The following is a 22,020-nucleotide window of genomic DNA, read 5'->3' on the forward strand; positions in this document are numbered from 1 at the left end:
ACATTTACAACTGAATGTAAATGTTTTAGCTATAAGTTGCAGCAACTTTCCCCTCAGCTTCCAATGCTGTTTCCTTTATGATGGTTTGAACACATCCTCTGAATTAAACATCCTCATTAATAGGGAGTAAATTAACATATGAGCAGAGTTCAAACAGAAAAGAGGCTTATGCACACCAGGAAAAGGATGCAGAAAACAGCATAAATATCTGCAATTGTCAGTGAATTTGGTAGGGAGCAGACAGAGTTCAAAATAGATGCTCTTACTGGCTGCTGACCTGCAAAAACTGTTTCTTTCTGTTATGAAAAACCCTCAGAAGGAACCAAATTGTATTTCATTGCCATGGTGGAGACTCACAATGTATTCCTTAGGTTATGTGCAGAAGTGCTTCATTTTAGATGTCGATGTGTCTCTTTCAATTACCAATGCAGACTACAAAGCATTTTAGCAAAGTCACATGCCAATTTAGCTTGCTAAGTTATCCTAATTGGCTCTTTTTCAACTTCAGTGACAACAGGAAAAAGATGTTCTTAGCAGTCATAAGTGCTTATGCCTTAATACTACTAAAGCATCTAGCCAGCTCATGGATAGAATAAACATGCAAAAGATTTGATGTTGATGCATAATACCTGTTTTTAATGTGCTGGGGAGAGCCAAGACACTTGAAAGCTCCATTGACCATAATAGCAAGCCTTGTGCAGAGAGCTTCACATTCTTCCATACTACAAAATAAATTGAGGGGAAAAAACCAAATAATTAGCAGTGAAAACAGAGAACATTTTTATACCTAACTGTAGTTAAAGTGGAAGAATCTGGACAGATGCAAAAATAGGTACACAAAACCTTTGGCTTCAAAGGCTAATAGTCAAAATTGTAACCCTAATCAGTATACACCAGCAGTTATTACCACATGGGAGCTAGAAGAGAGCCTTAAACCATTATTTATATTTTTAGTCCATAACTATTTGGACAATTCTGGTCAGAATATAAAGGTATCATTACCACAGGCAAATGCCTCATAAGCAATGTCAAGAATGTTACTGAGGAAGTCATGAACTCTGTTATTCCCTTTAATATGTGTTTATGATTATTATGAGCTAAAGGATAAAGGATAAAGGGTGAGGAATGAAAATCTTGCTTAGCCTTTATTTTGCATAGTACAAGACCTTGAAAAAATGTTACCCTTAGCCTGATTGCAAGATAGAAGCCAATCCAAAACACTACAATCTAAACAGAATTTAGGAAATTAAAATGCATCTGAAGAGAAAAGCAGAGTCCTCCTAGATGTGACTTCTTCAGAGGATAAATAGCTTTGACTTATGGCAGATGGGCTGCTACCCTACACATTATGCAGAATTGCAGCTCTTTCAAAGAAGCACTTTAGATATAAGGAACCACTCGGGATGAACTCATCATCCCAAAGAGGACTCAAGGATGTTTGGTGTTCCTACAATTCACTGCGTGCCCTCCCCAGCCCTTCTGAGACAGCTAAACAAGAGATGTCTTGTATGCCTCAGCCATGGACCAGTCCAAATCAAAGTGCGTTGACTGAACAAACATTGGCAATTAAGTACTGCCTTAGGAACAATTTCTTTGTAAAATGACAGGGCTGTAGTGAGAATTGCCAAACTGCTGTGTCTGAGAGAGACAGGGAGAGAGCTGACATGTCTTCCCACAAATCAGGAAATTCATTGAATAACTCCTAATGCTCCCCTTGGCAAAATGCTCCCTAGATGTGGCAAAATTACACAAATTTAGGGCTCTAGGGACAATTGATAAAGCCTCACTCCTCCCCAGTTAAAACAGAAGTTTTGTCTCAGATATGCAAGTAAAAAATTGCCTCAGAAAAGTAGGTAAACAGTCCTCAAAACCTGATTTTTACACAGCAAAACCTTTCTGTACCTTACACATGTATTCACTGACATGTATGAAAGTTCACTTCATATGCAAAATTCCTGTACTTCTAAAAGTAAATAATCTCAAAGCCCCAGTGGCCTTCAGAAAATAGTATAAATAATATAAAATAATTTCTCCTTTCTTCACCCTGGCACAACAATGTGAACAGTATCACTGTACTTTATTGTCTGCTTCAAGTCATTCGTTTGTAGAGCTAAATGTGCAGTTAATGCAATTGGATGAAGTTTGTTTGGTTACGTCATATTAGTAATGGGATCACAGGTCTCTTCTATTTAGTTGGTGTTTGACAGCTAAGGGTTCTTAATCTGGGCTGAAAAGTCAAAGCATATTTTTTCCTGAAAATCACTCAGTTAAATTCACAATGCATAACCCACGGTCCCTAAATGAGTGTGCTGGTCAGCACTTGGCCATCAAACACAGGTATGTAATTTTCAAAATTCAGTTTCCATAAATAAAAAAACTAGAAACCTTTTGGAGAATTTTTTCATCAATAATGGATTGGGACAACAAATACATTTTAAGAATATCTAAAAAAATCTGAAAATAGAAAACATTGGAGGAAGTTTGGCCACATTCCTTTATTAATTCACCTATACTTCAAATTTCATTTGGCCAAAAGTTTGATTGCTGTTTTGATTTTTGAATTTTGTCTTCTCTGGACATGTTTTCATGATATCTCCCTCATTTAAATAAATTTTGTTATATAATTACACATACCATATAGATATAACCTAAGGGAACATTTAATTTATTTCATTTCACTATAGATGTTACAAAACAGAATTGATGTTTTCTCCATTGAACCACTATACCAGTGACCATATCAGAGAACTGACAAGGTATTTAATGTAAATGGAACCTTCTAAGAGGATGGGGTCTCTCCTACTGTTTCCAGTAACTAATAAGAGAATAGCTGACACATCTATTTCTAGGATGCCACGGCTTACTCTTTTCACATACTGATTCAAAGCAAAACTTAATAAAATCAAAAGATTTTTTCACTCATACCTCCCTTTCTAAGGATTTTTAAGGTAGCCAGATACAAAAAAGTAACCTGATGTTCCAAGTAAGGAGAGTAAACTCTGAGTAAAAAGAGCATGGGAAAAGAAGAATCAATTGCATCATCTTTGCTGTGCCTGAAGATCCTTGAGCAACACTCCATTCTTTAAAAATTAAATATGAAAAATATTTGGGATTTTACTAGGTTCCTTTTTTATGAATAGGAAGGAATTACCATAAAATTTCAAGACTTAATTTGTGTTTCACAACAGAGTGAGCATGTCTTCAGAATATACTCCTCTGCAGGAATATGCTGGCTGCTGGGATAAGGGTCTTACCTGTGGGATGTCAGCACAGCTGCACAGCCATCTTGAACTTCCTTCAGGATAGCTTTCCAAAGGTAGCGTTTAGAGCAGGGATCCATCCCAGAGCTGGGCTCATCCTACAAGAAAAATGAAAATGACACAGCAGCATGGAAAAAGCATACCACAGGTTCTGCCCAGCATGAAAAATTAAAATAATTCACAATAAAATCACATATTTTTCTCTTTAAATGCCACATTTTCAGAGGGCCATATAAGTGATACCCTGAACAATGTTTTGCTTTAACACATACAATTTAAATGTCTAAATTTATGGAAGGCACATTTTAGTAAAGAAGTATAATATTTAAATATAATCTATGCGTATTTATAAATGCTTATCATGTATATAAATTTTATATACCATATATGTATAGCTATAAGAATTTATTATATTATATCTGTTTCATTATATACATATACTCTTTTTTATAAGAAAGACTTGCAAGCAGTTTTTCTCTTTCTAGAAGGGTTTGGTGACTGTTTCTGATCTGCATACACATCTGTCATGAGCGCAAACAAATGGAGAAGTCCTATAGCTCCCAGATGTCTACATTGCCCATCCCATATCCAGATGTCTGATAAGATGTTAGGATTTGACATCCTATACCAGTTACTCCCACAGCCCTTCTAAGAGGAATTTTCACCCACAGAGGAAAGAATTCACAGTATTAACTCAGTGCAAACCAACTGGCAAATCCATTTCCTACTTGGACGGCTTTCATGGAGAAAGACATGTTGCTAGAAAATGTACATTTCCCCTTCTTGTTTATTCCTCTTTTCCTCCCTAAATCAAAATCTTTACTTCATCTACTCATGGAAACAAAAAGAATTATATTTTATTGACAAATCCAGTCTCTGTCACCACAAAACTGGGAAGAAGAAAACTCTTCTGGTTGCTTTTTATCCAGTGGAATGGGTACTGTCAGCACCTGTTAGACAAGTGTGGCTTTGACCAGAGTATTTTCAGCAAGGAATCCCAGTTGAAACCTGGAAACAAAGTTTTCAAGAAACAAAGCAAAAAAAAACCATCCAGTTTGCAGCTAATTTTAGTGCTTTACTACCAATGTCAGAGGTTAAAAAATTCAGTTCAGTCTCCCATTAACTGTGGATTGCTAAGAAGGAAAATATAAAAAGCAATAAACATAAAGCAACCCACAATGTTGCTCAAATTAATAGCTATGTAATGTAATTTAAAAGCAGATTCAGTAGTTTATATTGCTGTCTTTGCTTTAAGAAAAAATAATAATAAAAAAATCTCCTTTTAAAATGTTGAAAAACTCCTTTAGCTTTCCAAAGCCAGCAAATGTTTTAAAGAATTTGACGTTTAGATAGCTTTCTTTCTTCTTTTTATTCTACATGCAACAGTCTGTGCCCTGCAGCAAGAAGTAGGCTGAAATGGATACTTGCAGTAGTACACTGTCATAAAGGCATTCAAAACCAGTTGGAGCATTTCTTAAGATCAGGAAAACACACTGATTTAAGATAGTCTCCTTTCACTAGCTGAACCAGGGTCAGTTAAAGCATAAAATGCAAATTAAATATCTTCTCTTAGAAGTGAGGCAATGGCAGGCAGTTAGAAGCAGCAAAATGTGTCTAATCTTCTGGAACACAAACCCTAGAGAACATCTATTTTATCTGGTCCTGGTTTACCTGCGATCTTTTCCTGGAAGCCCAGCTATCCCTCTCAGCTCTGAGGAGCAGCTTTCCTGACTGTTTTGAAAGGTTTATTGCACTGGTTTAGCTCTTCCCAGCCAAGTTTTACTAAAGCAAAGTTCAATATTCTCTAGTGAAACAATGGGCAATGGTATGAAAGAGAATGTAGTGTTGTAATGATGCAGTTCTCAAAGTTTTGTCTCTCTGATTTTCAATACAGAAGGAATTGGATACACTGAAGTGGCCAGTGTCAGGTCTAAATGGCCAGTAGTATGCAAGAACCAAAACAACCTGAGATAAGTAATTAAAATTAATATAATTCATAAGTATTGTTTGATTGGGTGACTTGTGAAGGCAAAAAAATATATGAACTACCCAGATTTATGAAGTAAATATAACCTAGTAAGAATTAGGAGTATCCTGAAAGAACATGGGTCAATCAAACACATATTTGGACTGTGGAATATTACAATTTTATTTGTGTTGGGGGTTGGTTTTTTTTCTGCTCACCCAATTGCTCCAAGGAAGAAAAAAATAGGAAAAGAAAAGCAATTTAACTTTTTATTTTTGTAAGCACTGGAGAATAAAATTAAAGCCATTCATATAGCAGAACAAAGAAGACAGTTGTACATCTACGTATCAATTACTCCCTGACTGATCAGGAAACTATCTTTAGAGCAACATACATGACAATAAAATTAAATGTAGCCCATTTTTCATAAGCACAATATTACTTTTACTCACCAGTAAAAGTATTTGGGGTTTACCAACTAAAGCCACAGCAGTAGAGAGCTTCCTCTTTGTGCCAGCACTGTACATTCTCACCAGTTTGTCAGCATGGGCGTTGAGGTGCAAGCGGTTAACAAGGTCCTCTGCAACCTGTGGTTTGCAAATTCGAAGGCCAACAAAGATGAGCCAGGTTAGATAGCATTTGTGCACAGATTGAAAGAACATCCTGTTCATGCATGTTAAGAAAATGCACATTTGTTTCCTTATTTACCCACATATGCTGCAAATTACTACTTTTGAATATCCAACAAAGACAAAAATCTGCTCTGGGGCCCCTTTGTTCTTCAAAAATGATAAAGATTTTCTCATATAGAAGTCTGGCTTTGTCACTGCTCAGCACACTCATTTGTATTTGGTTTGTGTCCATGGGTCAATGATCTAAAATGTCTCTCATTTCAACTTATTCTCCACTATTGATTTGGTCAAATACCTGAGTAACTGAAAATTCAAGTTAAAAAGAAAAAAGAAAAAAAAAAAAAAAAAAAAAAAAAAAGTCAGAAAAGTCACATTTGTGGATTTAGAGCTTCTTTAAGACAAAATATAACAGGATTACATTAATACAACTTTTTAATAACTGAGAGGGGTAAGTTGATCCTAGCTGGATTGGTTTTAATTGCTTTAACAGGAATTTATGATCCAAGCAAGCTGGGAAGGCATGTGAGCACAGCTGGAGACAACGCTCATGCTGTCCCCTATGGCCTTTTTCTTTACCCTGTCAGAGATAATCTGACATATAAGGCTCCCTAAAATACTGGTGCTAGAGAATATTAAATGTAGCAATAATATTAATCCATCTATATCAGCTACTACTGCTAGAGTGTCCAAGGAGATTCAAAACCATGAGGGACACAGCAGCAACTTTTCTGCTTGCTGCTGGCAAATGCACCCTGCAAAGGAGCAGGTGATTGGCACAGACTGCTGGGGGACTGTGTCATCAAGGAGTGATCAGCTTTGTAACACAGCAGGTGTGCTTTCCACATGTATGTAGGACAGCTGGAAGATTCTTGGAAAACAAGGAGTTGCATGATGCTCTTATAGCCCAGCATTAACTGCCAGAGCTTTCCCAGCAGTATGGTTCATTCTTTTTGCTTCCTCTACATTACCTTCAGCAAAAAGCAAGGAGGGACTTGAAAGCTTAATCATATCAGATGGACAGTCTCCACTTAACTCAAAATTCCAATTGAAGAAAAATTCAATAAACAACATTGTGAATTAATATTCACTCTCCATCACAAACTAACTGCCACAAGTATAACAATACTTTCTATAGAAGATTTTTATGCAAACACCATTGGAAATGATTAAGATATTCATGACCCTTTCAGCGAAATTTTTCAAGTGATACTTATAAAAGTAAGAGATAGCTCTGAGAACAAATTGTCTGTAAGAAGGAACAATGCTGCAGCAGTGAGAATTTACAATATTCTTGTGATGATCTCTGGACTGATATCCATAGCCACTGTATTTGGGGTATCTGGATGTATAAGCTGACAGCAGTGCATGCTCTCACACAAAAGCCACATTTCAAAAGTATTGCTCTTAATACATTAGATGCAGAAAGGTTTTCTTTAAAAAAAATAGTCATAACAACTGCAGAACCAGCCACAGGTAATATTATATTGAAAAGTTCAAGGCTTCTGCTGTATCAAAGGTAATTCACAGTAACTTACTTCCAGTTAGATGTTATAGCTGTGGCTTTAAAGATGGTTAATCACCTAAACTATATCCTAAGATAAGACAGCTGAGCTTTGCTTTGTTATGTGGTTTGTTTTTTTTTTTTCACTTCCAAGTAAAGGTCTCATTATACACCAAAGCAAAACACAACACTTTGTATTTTGTCCTCTAAAGCATGTGGTAGGCACCTTATCCTGACTTGGCTGCTACCACTTGGAATGCATAAATGTTAGTGACTAAAGGATTATCCACATACATATTCCCCAACAGTTGCACAATTGCACAGAAAATCTAAGAAAAACCAGAAAGTGAAAATATATTCAACCCCATGTTTACACCAAATATGTTTTAAACTACAATAAGTTTCAAGAGCTATTAAAAACAATGAAGAGAGGACCTACATTTCAGAGAGCTGAAATGTAGTCAAAGCTATCCTTTAGCTATGACTATAGCAATTCTTTCTAAGACTGCTTTGAAGTGTCATCTAAAGTCAGCAAAATGTCTTTTTTTTTTTTTTTTAAGTTTTTTGAAGAGACAATGCATGCTGCATGGGGAAGCATTTAGAAGGTCAAGGAACAGTGCCAGAGAGAGAAGAAAGTAACTATTCAAGTTAGATGGGTCTTCTTGTAGTCTATAGTCCTCAAGGAGATTCAGTCATGGATGGTATGAACATAAAGCTCTTTGTAGGAAGCAACAGTAAAAAGAACTGACTTTGCAAGATTTTTAATTCCTCACATTGAATTCTCCTCTCTGGTGTGTGCTCAAGCATTCATCATGACTCCACAATCTCCCGTTTCATACAAGGAGATAAAGCCTGGCAAGCATCCTGCTATAGAAATCCTTCAAGACAAGGTTTAAAAGCTAAATAGGTAAAAAGAGAGGAGTGGGAATCATTTCATAGTGCCCACTTTGCTGCTGCTTTACATGTGGAGAGCTTCCAAAATAAACCTTGCACAGCACAATCTGACTTGATATCTAGATACACTTCTTTGGTGCAAAACATATCAAATTAGAATGGATTTAGAACTGAATCATATCAGCAACAAAAAGGCAAAAGGAAGGGCCAACTTTCTTATTCCTAAATACTTCCCAGTTTCACCTAAAAAAGTCTCTATTCCTGCTTCCCACCTCAAATCTTATATTTTAAAAGAGCAGACTATGGTTCAAATATAACTAAATATAAGAACATAGAGTTCATTATTTCAAGAGATGACCTCAAGACTTTTTTCTTTAATGTATATTATAAGATTTCCAGTAATTTTTCAGCTTTATTAATAATACCTAAGCAACAACAAAGCAGTAGTTTGAATGAAATTAGAAATTACATATCAGCTATATTGTAGAGGAGCCTGAATATCTCCATTATAACTTCATTTTTCTGTATAGATAGTGGTTTTCATCATAGTACACTCTAAAATAAATACAAAAATCTCTCTTAAACTACTTTAAATGAAAGTCATAATTGAGCATGTGATCAATCTTCAGATACAGATACACATAATTATGCCAGAGAATTACAGTTCTAATGATTTCCTTCCTATAGTGAATGCAATATATTCACAAGCACCTTCTCTACTTCCTTGTCATATTCACCATGATGCTCTATTTGAATAGTGTTTCATTGACCTTCAGCAGCAAAGAGTGAGGAAATACTTCAATTTATTTAACAAGTTGATAACACTGAAGCCAAATCAAAATATAAAGAGTTATATGCAAATATATACATTGTGAGCACACTTGAACCATGAAAATATTTAATGTCTATTCATGGCTGTAATAATGTATTTAAACTTTTTTCCTTCCTCCCCACACCAGCAGTAAAATTTATAACAGACTTCACATCTATCAGCTAGCTATTTCCTTATTTTCAAATGTTTCTTAAAACTGTTTATTTTTTTCTCATCAATTCTAATAGATTTAGCAAAAGATGTTTCCCAAAATTAATTTGGGCTAGTGCACCTAGCTTTAGAACAGGTATTGGAATAAGCCTTTCAATCTGTAGCATCTAAACAAAAATCCCCCAATACTTTGTGGAGTTTCTAAAGACAATATTCATTCCAGAAGAGGCAATAAGATAACGTTTTGCACACGTGCCAATATCTGTGGGAGTAAAGGTCAAAACGGGAATGGTCTCCTCCATCCACCAGAGAAGTAAGAGGTACATCCATTCCACTGAAAAGCAGTAATTGTGTAACCACTAATGCCTATGGGCTTCCACTCCCTTTAAAAATTACCTCTAATAGACAAGTAAAATATTAAGTGGTGCTAATGACTTTCAGTCTGTGTGTCTTCCAGAAAAACTTGGAGTTATCAATCTATTGAAAGACTAGAATCAATCTATTCAAAGCTTAGAAACATCATGGTGTGTCTACTTTGACTTGAAAGGCTGTATCCATCAGTGCATTAGTTTTCATCATCTCTGACACAATAAATAAAATGCATAACTTCTTGCTATTTATTTAAACAAATCCTAGTAAAGCAAATCTGACCCAATACTGAAAATGTATACCCAGTATAAATGATAATAAACATGGATTGAATTCTAGAGTCATCTGAAAAATAACTTTTTATGTCCAAAGCATTAATTCAAAGTGTCAGTTTCTAAGTGGATATAGTGTAGTTTGAACATCCTAAATAGAAATAATTCATCAATTCCACACAAAACACTATTTATTTGGCTTTCAAGTAAACAGAATTGTTAGATTTCTTACATTTGAAAAGTGCCATGGTCAAGTTTCTGGGGAACAATATTTTTTATCCCAAAATCTCATAAAACTATACACACTAATTTTGCTTGGGGTCCAAAAAAATGTAACATACAAAGAATACAGGAATAGATTCCTATAGAATCTATAGATTCCTATTTCCAGCACCTATAGAATATAACATGTAAGGAAATCACTGAAATTCTAGAATCAAAGCAAAATCTTCCTGGAGAGTTAATGAAAAGAGAAAGGATACTGGCATTCCAAAAAGTTACCTCAAAAGACCTGATAAAGCTTCTTTTGAGATTTGCAACAGAAGTTTTAATGCTAATGAGGCATGCCATTGATTTTGTGTTAATAATTTTAATTTTTTAACAAGCTGAATGCTGTATTTTGAAACAAATTGAGATCTAAGAAGTTGATATATTAAAGAAATAAAAATTAAAAGTACTGTGCTTAATCAATATCCTTCTAAATACCTAAAAGATTTACTCTATTTTTTTCCAATTTTTAACAAAAAGAAACTTTCAGAGCAGATTTGTAAGGTATAAAAAAACTTCACATTACATGTGAAGCTTAACACTGACAGTAAATGACCCATTTTTCTCCTCCTTTCCCATTCATTTAATTACTGTTTTGGAACATTAAGTGCACTCAACTTTATGTCAGGCACTTAACTCCTGCTGCTGATAAATTTGTCTAGCAAAGGATTTGGTCCTTGAAGTTAGCGCTTCAATAGAAAACTTCAGCAGCAATAGAACCTGTGGGTCACCTGCCTGTTCACCTATTTCTTGAAAAACAAAGTGAATGTACATTTCTTTCCTTATCAAACCAACGTACTCTCTAGAATCTATGTGTCTGTGCATATTAAGCGTAATTAGTTTCTGGTAAATATTCAGAGGCAGGCTTGGAGTGCTGTATCATAGGCAGGAGGGAATGATGAGAAAATAACAGCTTATGTTTCCATACAGCTGCTCCTCTAAAGCATTCCAAAGCCTTATTTTCTTTATAGGCAGTTAAAATGCTCACTTTCTCCAGGCACCAGCCATTTCTGAGTTGAAGCACAGCAGCTGTTGAGCGCCTGACAGCCATGCCACACAGTCAGGAGAGCCCGCTGACAAAAACATTTGTTTTCCTCTGATAGCTGCATTTCAGTTCTTGGTGGAGGAAAACCAGAACAGCTAAATTCTATTTGCAGGAGTGCTATGATGCCTTGGTCACAAGCACATGGCAACAAAGTCTGCTCTGCAACCCATGCAGACAGAAAAATTAAGACAATTGAAAAGACAAATGATCTTTCTTTCATAAATGTGATGCTAAGGCACAGAAGGCTGACTATAAAGAATAGTCTAGGCCTGTACCTAGATCATCTGAGATCCAGGAAGGTTCATGTTTGTCTTCTCTCAGTGCACAGAGTAACATAACTCATATCTATATGAATGATTTTCATCCATTTGAAGAGGGACATGTATGTGATGTAACATACCACTTGAGGAACTCTTCCCTAACTGCTATGGAGGAACTGACACTTCATGGAGAAAACAGGTAATTAATTATAGTTGAGTGCTTTAGTGCAATAACAACCATCCCTTAATATATTTCTTTTAGATCAATGGAAATATATGCAAGTTTTCAATACTCTGCTACTAGTCTGAAGTAAAAATTAACACCAATAAGTTATGAAGGGTAAACATTCAAACAAAAGACTGTATAATAATTTCTGAGCAGTCTGCAAGTAACATATTGTTAAAACATGTAAAAGTCCAGGCTTTGTCCTGGACAATGGATACTACCCAAAACAAGGGGCAAAGACATGCAAGAATCACTTATTTTCCCCAGGCTTTCATCCAGAAATACCCAAAGTATCAGCTTAAAACAGTAAAAATTCAAAATATTGCCTGTCCTGATGAATACTCAATGTCCCTTACAGGAATCATACTTATTTCTGAAATAGCACTATTCTGCTGAGGGAAAAGGAAACCCTACAGAGGCTACAGAGAACCAGAAAGCAGCCCTCTCACATACAGTCAAGGAACTGGTTGCAAACCACTTATTAGACCCTGACGCAACAGTCAGAAAAAAAAAAAAAAGCAGCACAGCAGCTATTTCAGTTCATGCAGTTTTGCTTCTGGAAAAATGAAAGGAAAACAACAGGCAGTGTTCTCGAGGTTACAAGGGCCGTGCTAGAGCAATAGCTACTATTTGGGACCAATCTATGCAGCAGGAATTGACAGATACCAATTTCATATGACAGTATAATTTTCTCATGTTAATAGAGATGTAATTAAAGCAGAAAAGACTGAAAGCTCAAGACAGGTCATATTGTAAACTTCCATCCGCTGATACAGAAAATCCCCCCATATTTTACACTGTATCCATTTTATACTTAATTTCTGGTATCAGCTGACTTGTTGCCTCATTGCAGAAAAAAGGTCAGTCTGCTGATCAGCACAGCTGCACCTGCATCTGTAAATCCGGGAGCTCCCAGTGATATTCCCAGATATTGTCAACTTCTATGCTGGTAAGCCCTCAAGGCATTTTCTTTGGCCTGTTCTCCCTGGACAGCCCAAGCTTTGTGTGGCATCTGGAGCATCTAAAAGACTGCTCCCATCTTGTGATATTTAAGACAGCAGAGTGCTGACAGCTTCTATCCCAGCACCCAGGTGTTTCATTTATTTATACAGAATCATACAACAATTTTTAGTTCCTTCAAAGTTAAAAAGTATCTCTGAAGAAAAGAGTTTTTCAGAGGTGCAAGACTCAAAGTGTGGTGTTCTCTCACAGTACTTTGTGTGTGATAGTGAAGGCATTGAGTCATTCATAAATTTAATTTCTTTTAGGGGTTTTGTGCCTGAGATTTCATTTGCAATAATGTTATTTTACTATCTGCAGTGATGTTACTGTGTTTTGAACCAGCATAACGGACAGAAAATAATCCACATTATTTAAATAAAACTGTGGTAATCAAAAACCTTATTACTAAAGTTGTTAAGGTGAAATATTAGATAGTTTCTCATGTTAAAAAGGTACAATTGTTCTATAAACCCCACAGACTAGCCAGGCAATAGCTCCCCCTGCAAATCTGTTCTAGATAATTACCTTATGGATATTCTGCTTTGGAATTCCACGCAGTGTGCAGTAATAATAAAGATGCTCCCAACCTGTTAAAAGTTCATCCAGGGCATCTTGTTGTGGACAATATCCAATAAGAATACCTTCAGAGCTAGCAGAGAGTATATCCATTTCTGACCTGTTTAAAGAAAAAGAAAAAGATTTGAATGTTGCTTAACAAATCCACAGCCCTGGGTTCCACACTTGGGATACAAGACAAACACACATAACCTCAAGTCTAAAGATAAAGAAGTTTGAGTCTCTTTGCCATGGTTAGTGCAATGCCACTCACAATGCACACCACCCTTTTTGTCCCTTTTGAGTTAGTGCAGCCATCAGCATGTCACTGTTCTGACAGCGTGTGTGTCAACAGACCAACCCATGAAGAAGAGACATCCATGAGAATTAAACCTCACCAGTTTTATTTCTCATATCTTTTTGGTAGTACTTGCTCTAAGGATACACACTTCAAACCATACGGTGCTCATATTTTATATTATACTATATACAATATTATATTAGTATCAATCACATTGGATATTCAAGAGGAAGGACTCTAGAGACAGGGAAATTTTGCTGTGTATTCTTTGTGTGGCTATGACCACATGTACGCATGCATGCATTCTCTAAACAACAAGAGTAAAAAAATAAACCACTGGATATTAAAGCCAAAAAACTTAAAAGACAATACAGGAAAAAGTATAAAATTATCCTGATTTAAGAGACTTTGGCCTTCACTTTGTAGCTCTACAGCATTACTTGAAATTACACTCATTGCTAAGAAGCAAGCTTGATTGCAAGGGTGTCTCATTATCCATAATAACACTAAATCTAGCCTATTTATTCCAACATCTAATTCAACACTCAACGATGCTGATTTACATGTACAGAAAGACCTATCAAAATGAAGATACTTAATAAGAAAAAAATCTGAGCTTTGAAAGAAAAGTTTTCAAAAGATTCTGAGTAACAGAATGTTTTTCATTTTAGTGGTTTTTCACATTTCTGATTAAAATAACTAAATATATGATTAATCATTTAGACACAAAGTAAATGCATTAACTGCAGGATTTACAAATACTAGCACTAGTGAAAATATAAATATGTATCCCCTGTTAACAAGATTCAGGAGTCTGGGGAGAAAAAAAGTTCTGCATTTTACATAATGAACCACAGCATGAAAATATATTTTAATCCTATCAAAAGATAAATTAACATGATTATGACAAACCTTGTCATGGATTAATTAGAATGTTTCTTTGCTTTTAATGGCAAAGATATAAAATCATGGTATCTTGTCTGGTTTGGATGGTGCTATGTAAGTTGTCTGCCTGTAGACAGCTCTCTAAATAGTTAACAAATTATAGAAGGGTGATAGGGGAAGGAGGGTAACTGAAGTGTTCATCATTAATTTATACCCACTTATATGACATCTTCAATGAAGAAAATACAGAATTTTTACTGTCTCCGTTTCCAACCATATGTGTGGAAAATTAAATCTTTTTTCTATAGCCATCTTTACCACAAGATATGGATTGAATAATGCAGATCTTTTTGTATAACCAGTCAGAAGCAGTGGATTCCTTATTTAATTATTTCTAACATAGCAAAATACTATACACAATGAAATGTTATCTAGATGCTGTTGAACATAGAGACGTGTCTGAGGTTTGTTTTGCTAGGAAGATTCATGCACAGGGTATTCTTTTGGTGCAGCTGCTGTCTTTTGAGAAAAAAAGAGACTGAGCTCTTGATCATATGCCAAGCTCAATCAGAAAAGAACAAATCACACTCAGGGGTAATTTCAGGGACATTTACTCAGCATGAACCCTGTAGCTGGATAGAAACATCTTGTCTGCAATGGGCTCCTACCATGAAGAACAAAAAGTTAAATATGGACAGCTGCAAAAAAACAACAGACATCTAATGTTCCTTAGCTAGAACTATATTAGAGCATTCTTACTCAGTTTGCATCAGGAAATAAAAAGTGTCCTCAGTGCTAATTGTACATACAGGATACTAGTACTCGGCCTATGTGAAGCACCCAGCCCTAGGTGAACAGTACCCCACCTACTGACCTTTAGCTTTCATAAAGTGAGGACAAAGTGAGAATACATCCTTTAATATTCTTACTCAGTTTGGTCCCACACCTTGCAACTTTATCCATTAGTGCTGACCCTGAACAGTTCGACTTCCCATTAACTCAGAGATTCTACTGTATTCACTAAAGAACTCATAGACCTTTCCACCTCACTCCTCTCCCTCATCTCTGTATCTGTTAAATTTAAAACAATCCAACTAGAAGATTAAAATAAATAGCCATATTGGGATTCTTAGCTTTTAAAAGACTCTCTTCTTTTTTTTTTTTTTTTTTTTTTTTTTTTCATAATGGGCAGTTTAATGTCTGATCTTCCCTCATCAACATCACAGAGTAGATTTCCAAATCAAAATTCTGGACATTTTCATTCAGTTTTGTTTAGCCAGCTCCTAAGTTCCTATGTTTTTTCTGATGGCATAAACAATATAAATAAAAAATAGATGAAAGAAAAACACATTATCCTTTTTAATTATAGGAGGTATAGTACAACAGAAAACAAGCTCCTGTCTTAGGAAATTGATTTTCCTTGAAATTCAGTTAATCCATCAGATTTAATTTTTATGGGTCTTAATTAAATTAACATTTTAAGTAGTGATGGCTTGATACCAGAAAATCTTCTCAGTAAATGATACACTGTAAATATTTTCTCTTTTTTTTAAAATATCTGATTCAATTCTTTAAGCTAATTATAATCCTCTTCTTCCTTAACAAACATCATATTATCAGAACCAAAGTTCAAATATATATTTTTAATATTTTCTGAAATATAGATTAGTATGCAGCAAAATGCTGATTCTTTTTATTGTCAAGCAAGAGAAAAACAGTCATTTGTTTTCTGCCCTATTATTATCAGGATACCATAATTTTTCACTAGACTATTCACAATAAAAACAAGACATGCAGGAGGAAAAATCAGCTCATTTTGTAAACAGAGAGAAGAACATGTAAGTATGGATTCCAAGCATTTTAAGGCTATTGTCCATAGTACAGTAGACATAATGAAATCTAGTGTAAATCTAAAAACTATGGGGAGTAAAACACTTTTACACTAAGATTTTACACTAATACACAACTGTCTGTATCTTTATAATTACACAGAGTACTTGTTATCTTTAAATTATGTTAGTAATTTTGATTACATCATCTGATCAAGTTAAGATATAGAACATATTTTCTCCTTCATTTTTAGACTACATCCTTATGCTCAGTCAATACTTACCCTCATTAGTTATGTTTTCCTTTTGAATGAACAGCTGCAAGAAATGACACCACCAGAATATTTCCAGAAATCTTTATGTTTTAAATATAGTTTTAAAGTTACAGAATTGCATTTCTAGAACTCCTTTAGAAATGGTCAACAGAACATTTAGCATCCTCAAGAAAAATAGTGGAGTCTAGTACTTCAGGCATGGAAGATTTTCTCTTCCATCCCTGTCTATGTACTTTGGTGAGAATCATGATATTTTGGTGCAAGACATCTGGAGAAAATATCCAGGACTCAATAAGAGTTTCCTCACTATGGAGTGTTCATCTTATAGGTTTGTACTATTGAGGAAAGAAATTGCCAGACTTTCAAGATACTGGAATCATAAACTAAAATCATAGTATAAAAAATTCTTGATTCAAAGTTGTTCCTCCACTGACCAATGCAAGGCTTTTTACATTGATCTGTTTATTCTGAGTGCTTAAAGAAAGCCCTGCAATCTAATTACAGGCTATATGAGGGTGGCATGGAGCAGTCCAGTCAGAAAGCCTCTGAATCTGTTTCCTTCTCCTGTATAAACAGGATCTGCAGTTTCCAGAAGGCCAGATCCCAATCTAGTTTGCAGAACTAGATTTGGATCTTGTTTTTTACAATGGTTACTACCAAAATTGCTTATAGGTGGTTGTGGGCTGTAATTCAAAGGTAAACCTCAGTGTTGGGGTCCAGAGACAACTTAGTCCCCCTGATATGAGTCTTATGGCTGGTTTTTGGAAAAAATGTTTTGCTTTTGGTTCCACTGTGCACTTTGTTTCACTTTATGCTTTTCCTGCAGTTTTTAAATGCAATTAAAAGCAGTGATATGTATGGTACTTACAATACCACACACACACATATATATATCTGCTTCTACAGAGAGATAAATTCCATTAATTTGTCAAAATGAAATATAAAAATACAAATTGCAAAGTACTTAGACAATTCATTGTACTCATAACTGCATATTCAATTCAGTGCATACTAATGCCCAATTAACATTACAAAAAATCAAGGTTAAAATATAATAAATGTAACTATAGTTTCATTATAATTAGACTAATTATACTGATATACAGTGCAAAAGCAGCCATTTCAGCCATTATATTTATGTAAATTTACTCTTCCTTTCAAGTTAAGCTATTTGAACTATATTTTAATTATTTATCAAGCTGAACATCATACCTATCAAAAGAGTTGAAGTTCTAGCTATAAAAAAATATTTTACTTTTCCCTCTCTGAAGAGTAGCTCTGTGGTCCTATGACTTTGTAATCCAACAGCTGAGATGACTGACACAATTCAAATAGGATGGGGAATTGCTGTCATGGAGGATCTCTGAGCAGAAGGAAGATGGAAATTCATGGGACATAAATTAATTAAATTAGGAAGAGTGTCAAATGTTTCAGTCCTTGATGGGGCAACTTATGAACAAGATGTTACCTGGTTTATCTGGTATTTTGCATATGCATCCTACTACACTCTAAGTATGAACTTAAAGTCATCCCTATTCAGCAAAGTACAACAGAAAAGATTGCAAACTAGAGGGCACCAAAAATGCAAACAAACCACCAGTCACATTATTCATTATTTTACACTGACTTTGCCATGACACTTAAAAGGCTTTTGACACTTTCTCTTCAAAGCTGTGTTCATTTCTTCACTTTAAAGAGGTTTTGTGACAGAGTCACTAAAGAGAGTTTAAACACAAGCATAGAAAGGGAAAGAAAACAAAGCTTGGCCAAAGTATACACAAACACAAAAAAGTGGAACAGATGTACAGTATTTGCTGATATATTAGCCCAGCAGACATTCAAAGACTGTGAAGACTCACTTTGTTCTACTTTGTTATACCACTTTGTTAACTGTCAGCTTTTCTTTGTACATATTTAATGCAGACTTTACTTCTTCAAGCTGTTTGACAGGAAAACTAACTACAAAAATGTTTACAGTTTCATACGCTACCCTTCATTTAAATAGCTCCCACATTGGTGGCAATTAGTTATGGCAGTAGAGCCAAGCATGAGATAATTTTAGTCCATTTTTACACTTGTAGAGCAACAGCTGTGCTACAGAGAACACAAAGAACTCTTCTAATTGTCAAGCAGATCATGCAGTTAATTATTAAACATATTTAAGCTCTGCAATTCTTTAAAACCCTGTTGGTCTCTTAATGTCTTATAAAACCATACTTTCTAAATACAAGTAAACAAACCTTATTCAAATAATCTACTTTCTAGTAATTATTGGGTTTTCTTTTGATATTTCTGCCCTTTATGAAAGGTACTCCTGGAACTTTGCTATCATTATTTTGTTTCCAAGCCTTCTGAAGTAACTGTTTCAATGTTTCTTGTTTCTTTGTCAATATTGAGGTGGCAAATATCCCTAACACGGAGACACACTCTCTAGAAGATAATTACTTCTCTGTTTCTCTTGCACAGCTATGTCTCTGATAGCAGCAATATTAATGAGGCACACAAAACAATAAAAAGTAAAATCCCCTGTGAAAGGCATTATCTTCACATGATTGGCTCTGGTTGGTGATAAATTCCTATTACTCATCTAACTGGACTGTTTTAATCACATAACAGTAACAACTAGAATGGGTTTACAAAGGTTATATAAATTACCTAAAACATTTTCTGCAAAGGGAAATGAAAATTTAAAAAAACAGGTTTTTTGTAGACCACTCAGCTTGTGTACTATAAATGTGTGTTGGTCACACTAATTGTAAGATACACATTTCAGACATATAATGCATTTAAAATATCTACTTAATTTGTAGTGTATCATAAAGAGAAAACCCCAATTAAAACAGATCAGAAGTCTTTCCACCCTCAGAATAATTTCCCCACCAAAGAAGTCCTGGAAAAACCAATTTGCAGAAAATTATTTCACAAATATTCCCACTTAATGATACCCTGAGTTATGAATCCCAGTGATACTGAAAACTAACATACATAATATTTATCTTCTATGGATTTTATTAGCTTTTGTTATGAAAACAGACACAGATCTCGCTCAGAATCTTAAGAATAAGCTCTTTTTTTTTTTTTTTTTTTTGTGGTAATAAGAATTCAGCAAACAACCAACCTAGAGGACAACAAATCTTTAAAAATACTTGAAGATGTGAATCTGCTCTTATGCCCTGTTAAAAAGGGACTTACTTCTCAGAAGCATATTTTTAAAATTTCTTTGAGACTATAGCAGAACTTCCTTGAATACAAGTGATTATTGGTGTGAGGCTCTTTGTCTATAAATCCCTGCACTTCCATGATGTTTTAGGATTACCTTTCGAAAATTCTACTTTACTTTCAACTCATAACTTTGAAAAATTCCATCTTCCATTTCTAGAATTCATGTTGTTCCAAAATACAACAGCTATTCAATAAAATTCAATGTATTATCAGTGCACCTACCTCAAAAAGACATTCCCCATTCCATTTTAAATTCAGTATCAATTAGGAAACTCTGTGCATAGATTTTTTGGGGGTTTTGTTTGGTTTCATTATTTTTTAATTTGTTTTTAAGCCAAAAAACTTTGAAGCATATTTATCCAAAGAAATTGAATCTGTTATGAATTAAGGATTTTCTGCATGTAATAAAATTAGTTAGGTTCTGGAATGTTCATAATAGTAATTTTACATACTCATTTAATTATTTGATCATGATCATCGAGATAGGATTAAATTAGATGCTAGGGAGAAATTCTTTACTGTGAGGGTGGTGAGTCATGGGAATAAGTTTCCTTGAGAAGCTGTGGATGCCGCATCCCTGAAAGTGTTCAATGTTAGATGTAGCTTTGATTAAGCTGGTCTAGTGGAAAGTGTCCCTGCCCATGGATGTGGGTTGGAACTATATGATCTTAAATGTCCCTTCCAACCCAAACCATTTCATGATTCTGTGAAGGATCCATCAGACTACAGTATCTCATCCTTTCACAGTGACAAAGGACAAAAAACGTGTTCTTTCCAGTCAAACCCAAAAGAGGTCGTATCTACATTGAAGATGCATTATTTATCAGGAATCAGTATCAGAGATAATGTTTTTATGGAATCTCCTTCGCTATGTAAATTTTAAGCAAAAAAATCTAGTTCTATTGACCAAGAAATGTTATGTAGCTGTGATCAGCAGCTGCTTTCTTCTGCTGACTGTAGTCTCTCTGCCAGGAACACCAGGCTTCTGAATACACTACCAGAGTAAGAAAAGGAGAAGCTTGCTTACTATACCTTCCTCTTCATTTATCTGAATCATAAATGAAAATCAATCCACCTAAAATTCCCTGCAATTAGTAATTTTAGTCATTCTTAGGTGCTGAGGAAGGGCTGTCCAGATCTGTTGTGAAGCTCACCCCTGGAAGAGCCAGCAAACTTGTCTTTTAGTAATTTTCAGGAGTACAGCAACACAATGCATGATGAGCTGCTTCAACAGCAGTTTCCAAAATATGAAGCAAGGAATAAAGTCAGGAGGGACAAAAATATCTTCTCACAATCTCAAATTGTTTGTTTCTCTAAGTTTAGCTACTGTATAATAGCAGCCTCTTATTTAAGGTTGCCTTCTTGAATTAGCTTTACATTTTGAAATCTTGGGAATATGGGATTTACACTCACTGCAGCCCCTACAAACACTAAAAATCCACTAACTCGATTGACACCATATTACAGGGTGATAATTAATGTTGTCACGGGTATTTTGTACACTGAAATTCAATTGTCTAAGGCTTTCTCTAAAACCTCCTAAATGTGTCAAATTTCATTACTTATGTTTTAGTATATAGTAAATAACATTGCATCTTAATATATGTTTTCATGTTGGATTTATAAAACACAGTATGGGAAATGAAAGTGACACACACAATGTGCAGGGACAGCATTTAGCCTATTGTCAAAAGCCAGTAGGTGACTAGTTGACCTCAGAATCATTTTCATCCATTTAACCACAGGTACATAGCAACACAACTGACAAAAGGAATCCAGGCATTGATGAATTGTTTTGCAATTTTTTTTTAATTATCATAGGAGGTTCTAAAAAAATGTAGTAGTCAGCAAACCTACTGTAAGTGTCAATATATATAATAATGAATTGTATTCCTATAACTTTATATTTGCTCTCAAGTAGCTGTTAAAATTATGGAATTTTCACACCAGATCAAATAATTTTCCCAAATACAGACCTGCAATGACATTGCACAGGGATAATCATGTGTGATCCATTAATGCACTGGTGGGACACAAGACAAGTCCCACTAAAATCTACAGCAAAATACTGCTCAGAATCAAAACAAAACATGTGAGTTTAAATGTCCTGATGCCCTAATGGCAATATTTTATTTAAGAAAATTATATAACAGATAATTTTATTTCTCCAAATCTCAAATCCTCTTCCAACTCATGCTATAAACTTCTGACCTCCATCATATTCTCTACCAGGAGGCATAAAGCCATCCATCAGTTGCAAAGAATAATAAATTTTGA

The 22,020-nt window shown here is 34.9% G+C and overlaps 1 protein-coding gene across 1 annotated transcript in view; it reads right to left on the bottom strand.

Annotated features, from left to right (window-relative positions):
- Positions 1-22,020, bottom strand: part of ABCA13 (ATP binding cassette subfamily A member 13) — a 139,704-nt gene that overhangs the window by 16,186 nt on the left and 101,498 nt on the right. Inside the window, exons 37-40 of the mRNA XM_077788156.1 lie at positions 13,202-13,352; positions 5,679-5,813; positions 3,255-3,358; positions 630-722 (exon numbers count right to left, since the gene is read on the bottom strand). Coding sequence (XP_077644282.1) covers positions 630-722; positions 3,255-3,358; positions 5,679-5,813; positions 13,202-13,352 — 483 coding nt within the window. The remainder of the gene's footprint in view (positions 1-629; positions 723-3,254; positions 3,359-5,678; positions 5,814-13,201; positions 13,353-22,020) is intronic.

The sequence above is a fragment of the Lonchura striata genome, chromosome 1 (genome assembly GCF_046129695.1).
Source record: "Lonchura striata isolate bLonStr1 chromosome 1, bLonStr1.mat, whole genome shotgun sequence".
Lineage (NCBI taxonomy): Eukaryota > Metazoa > Chordata > Aves > Passeriformes > Estrildidae > Lonchura > Lonchura striata.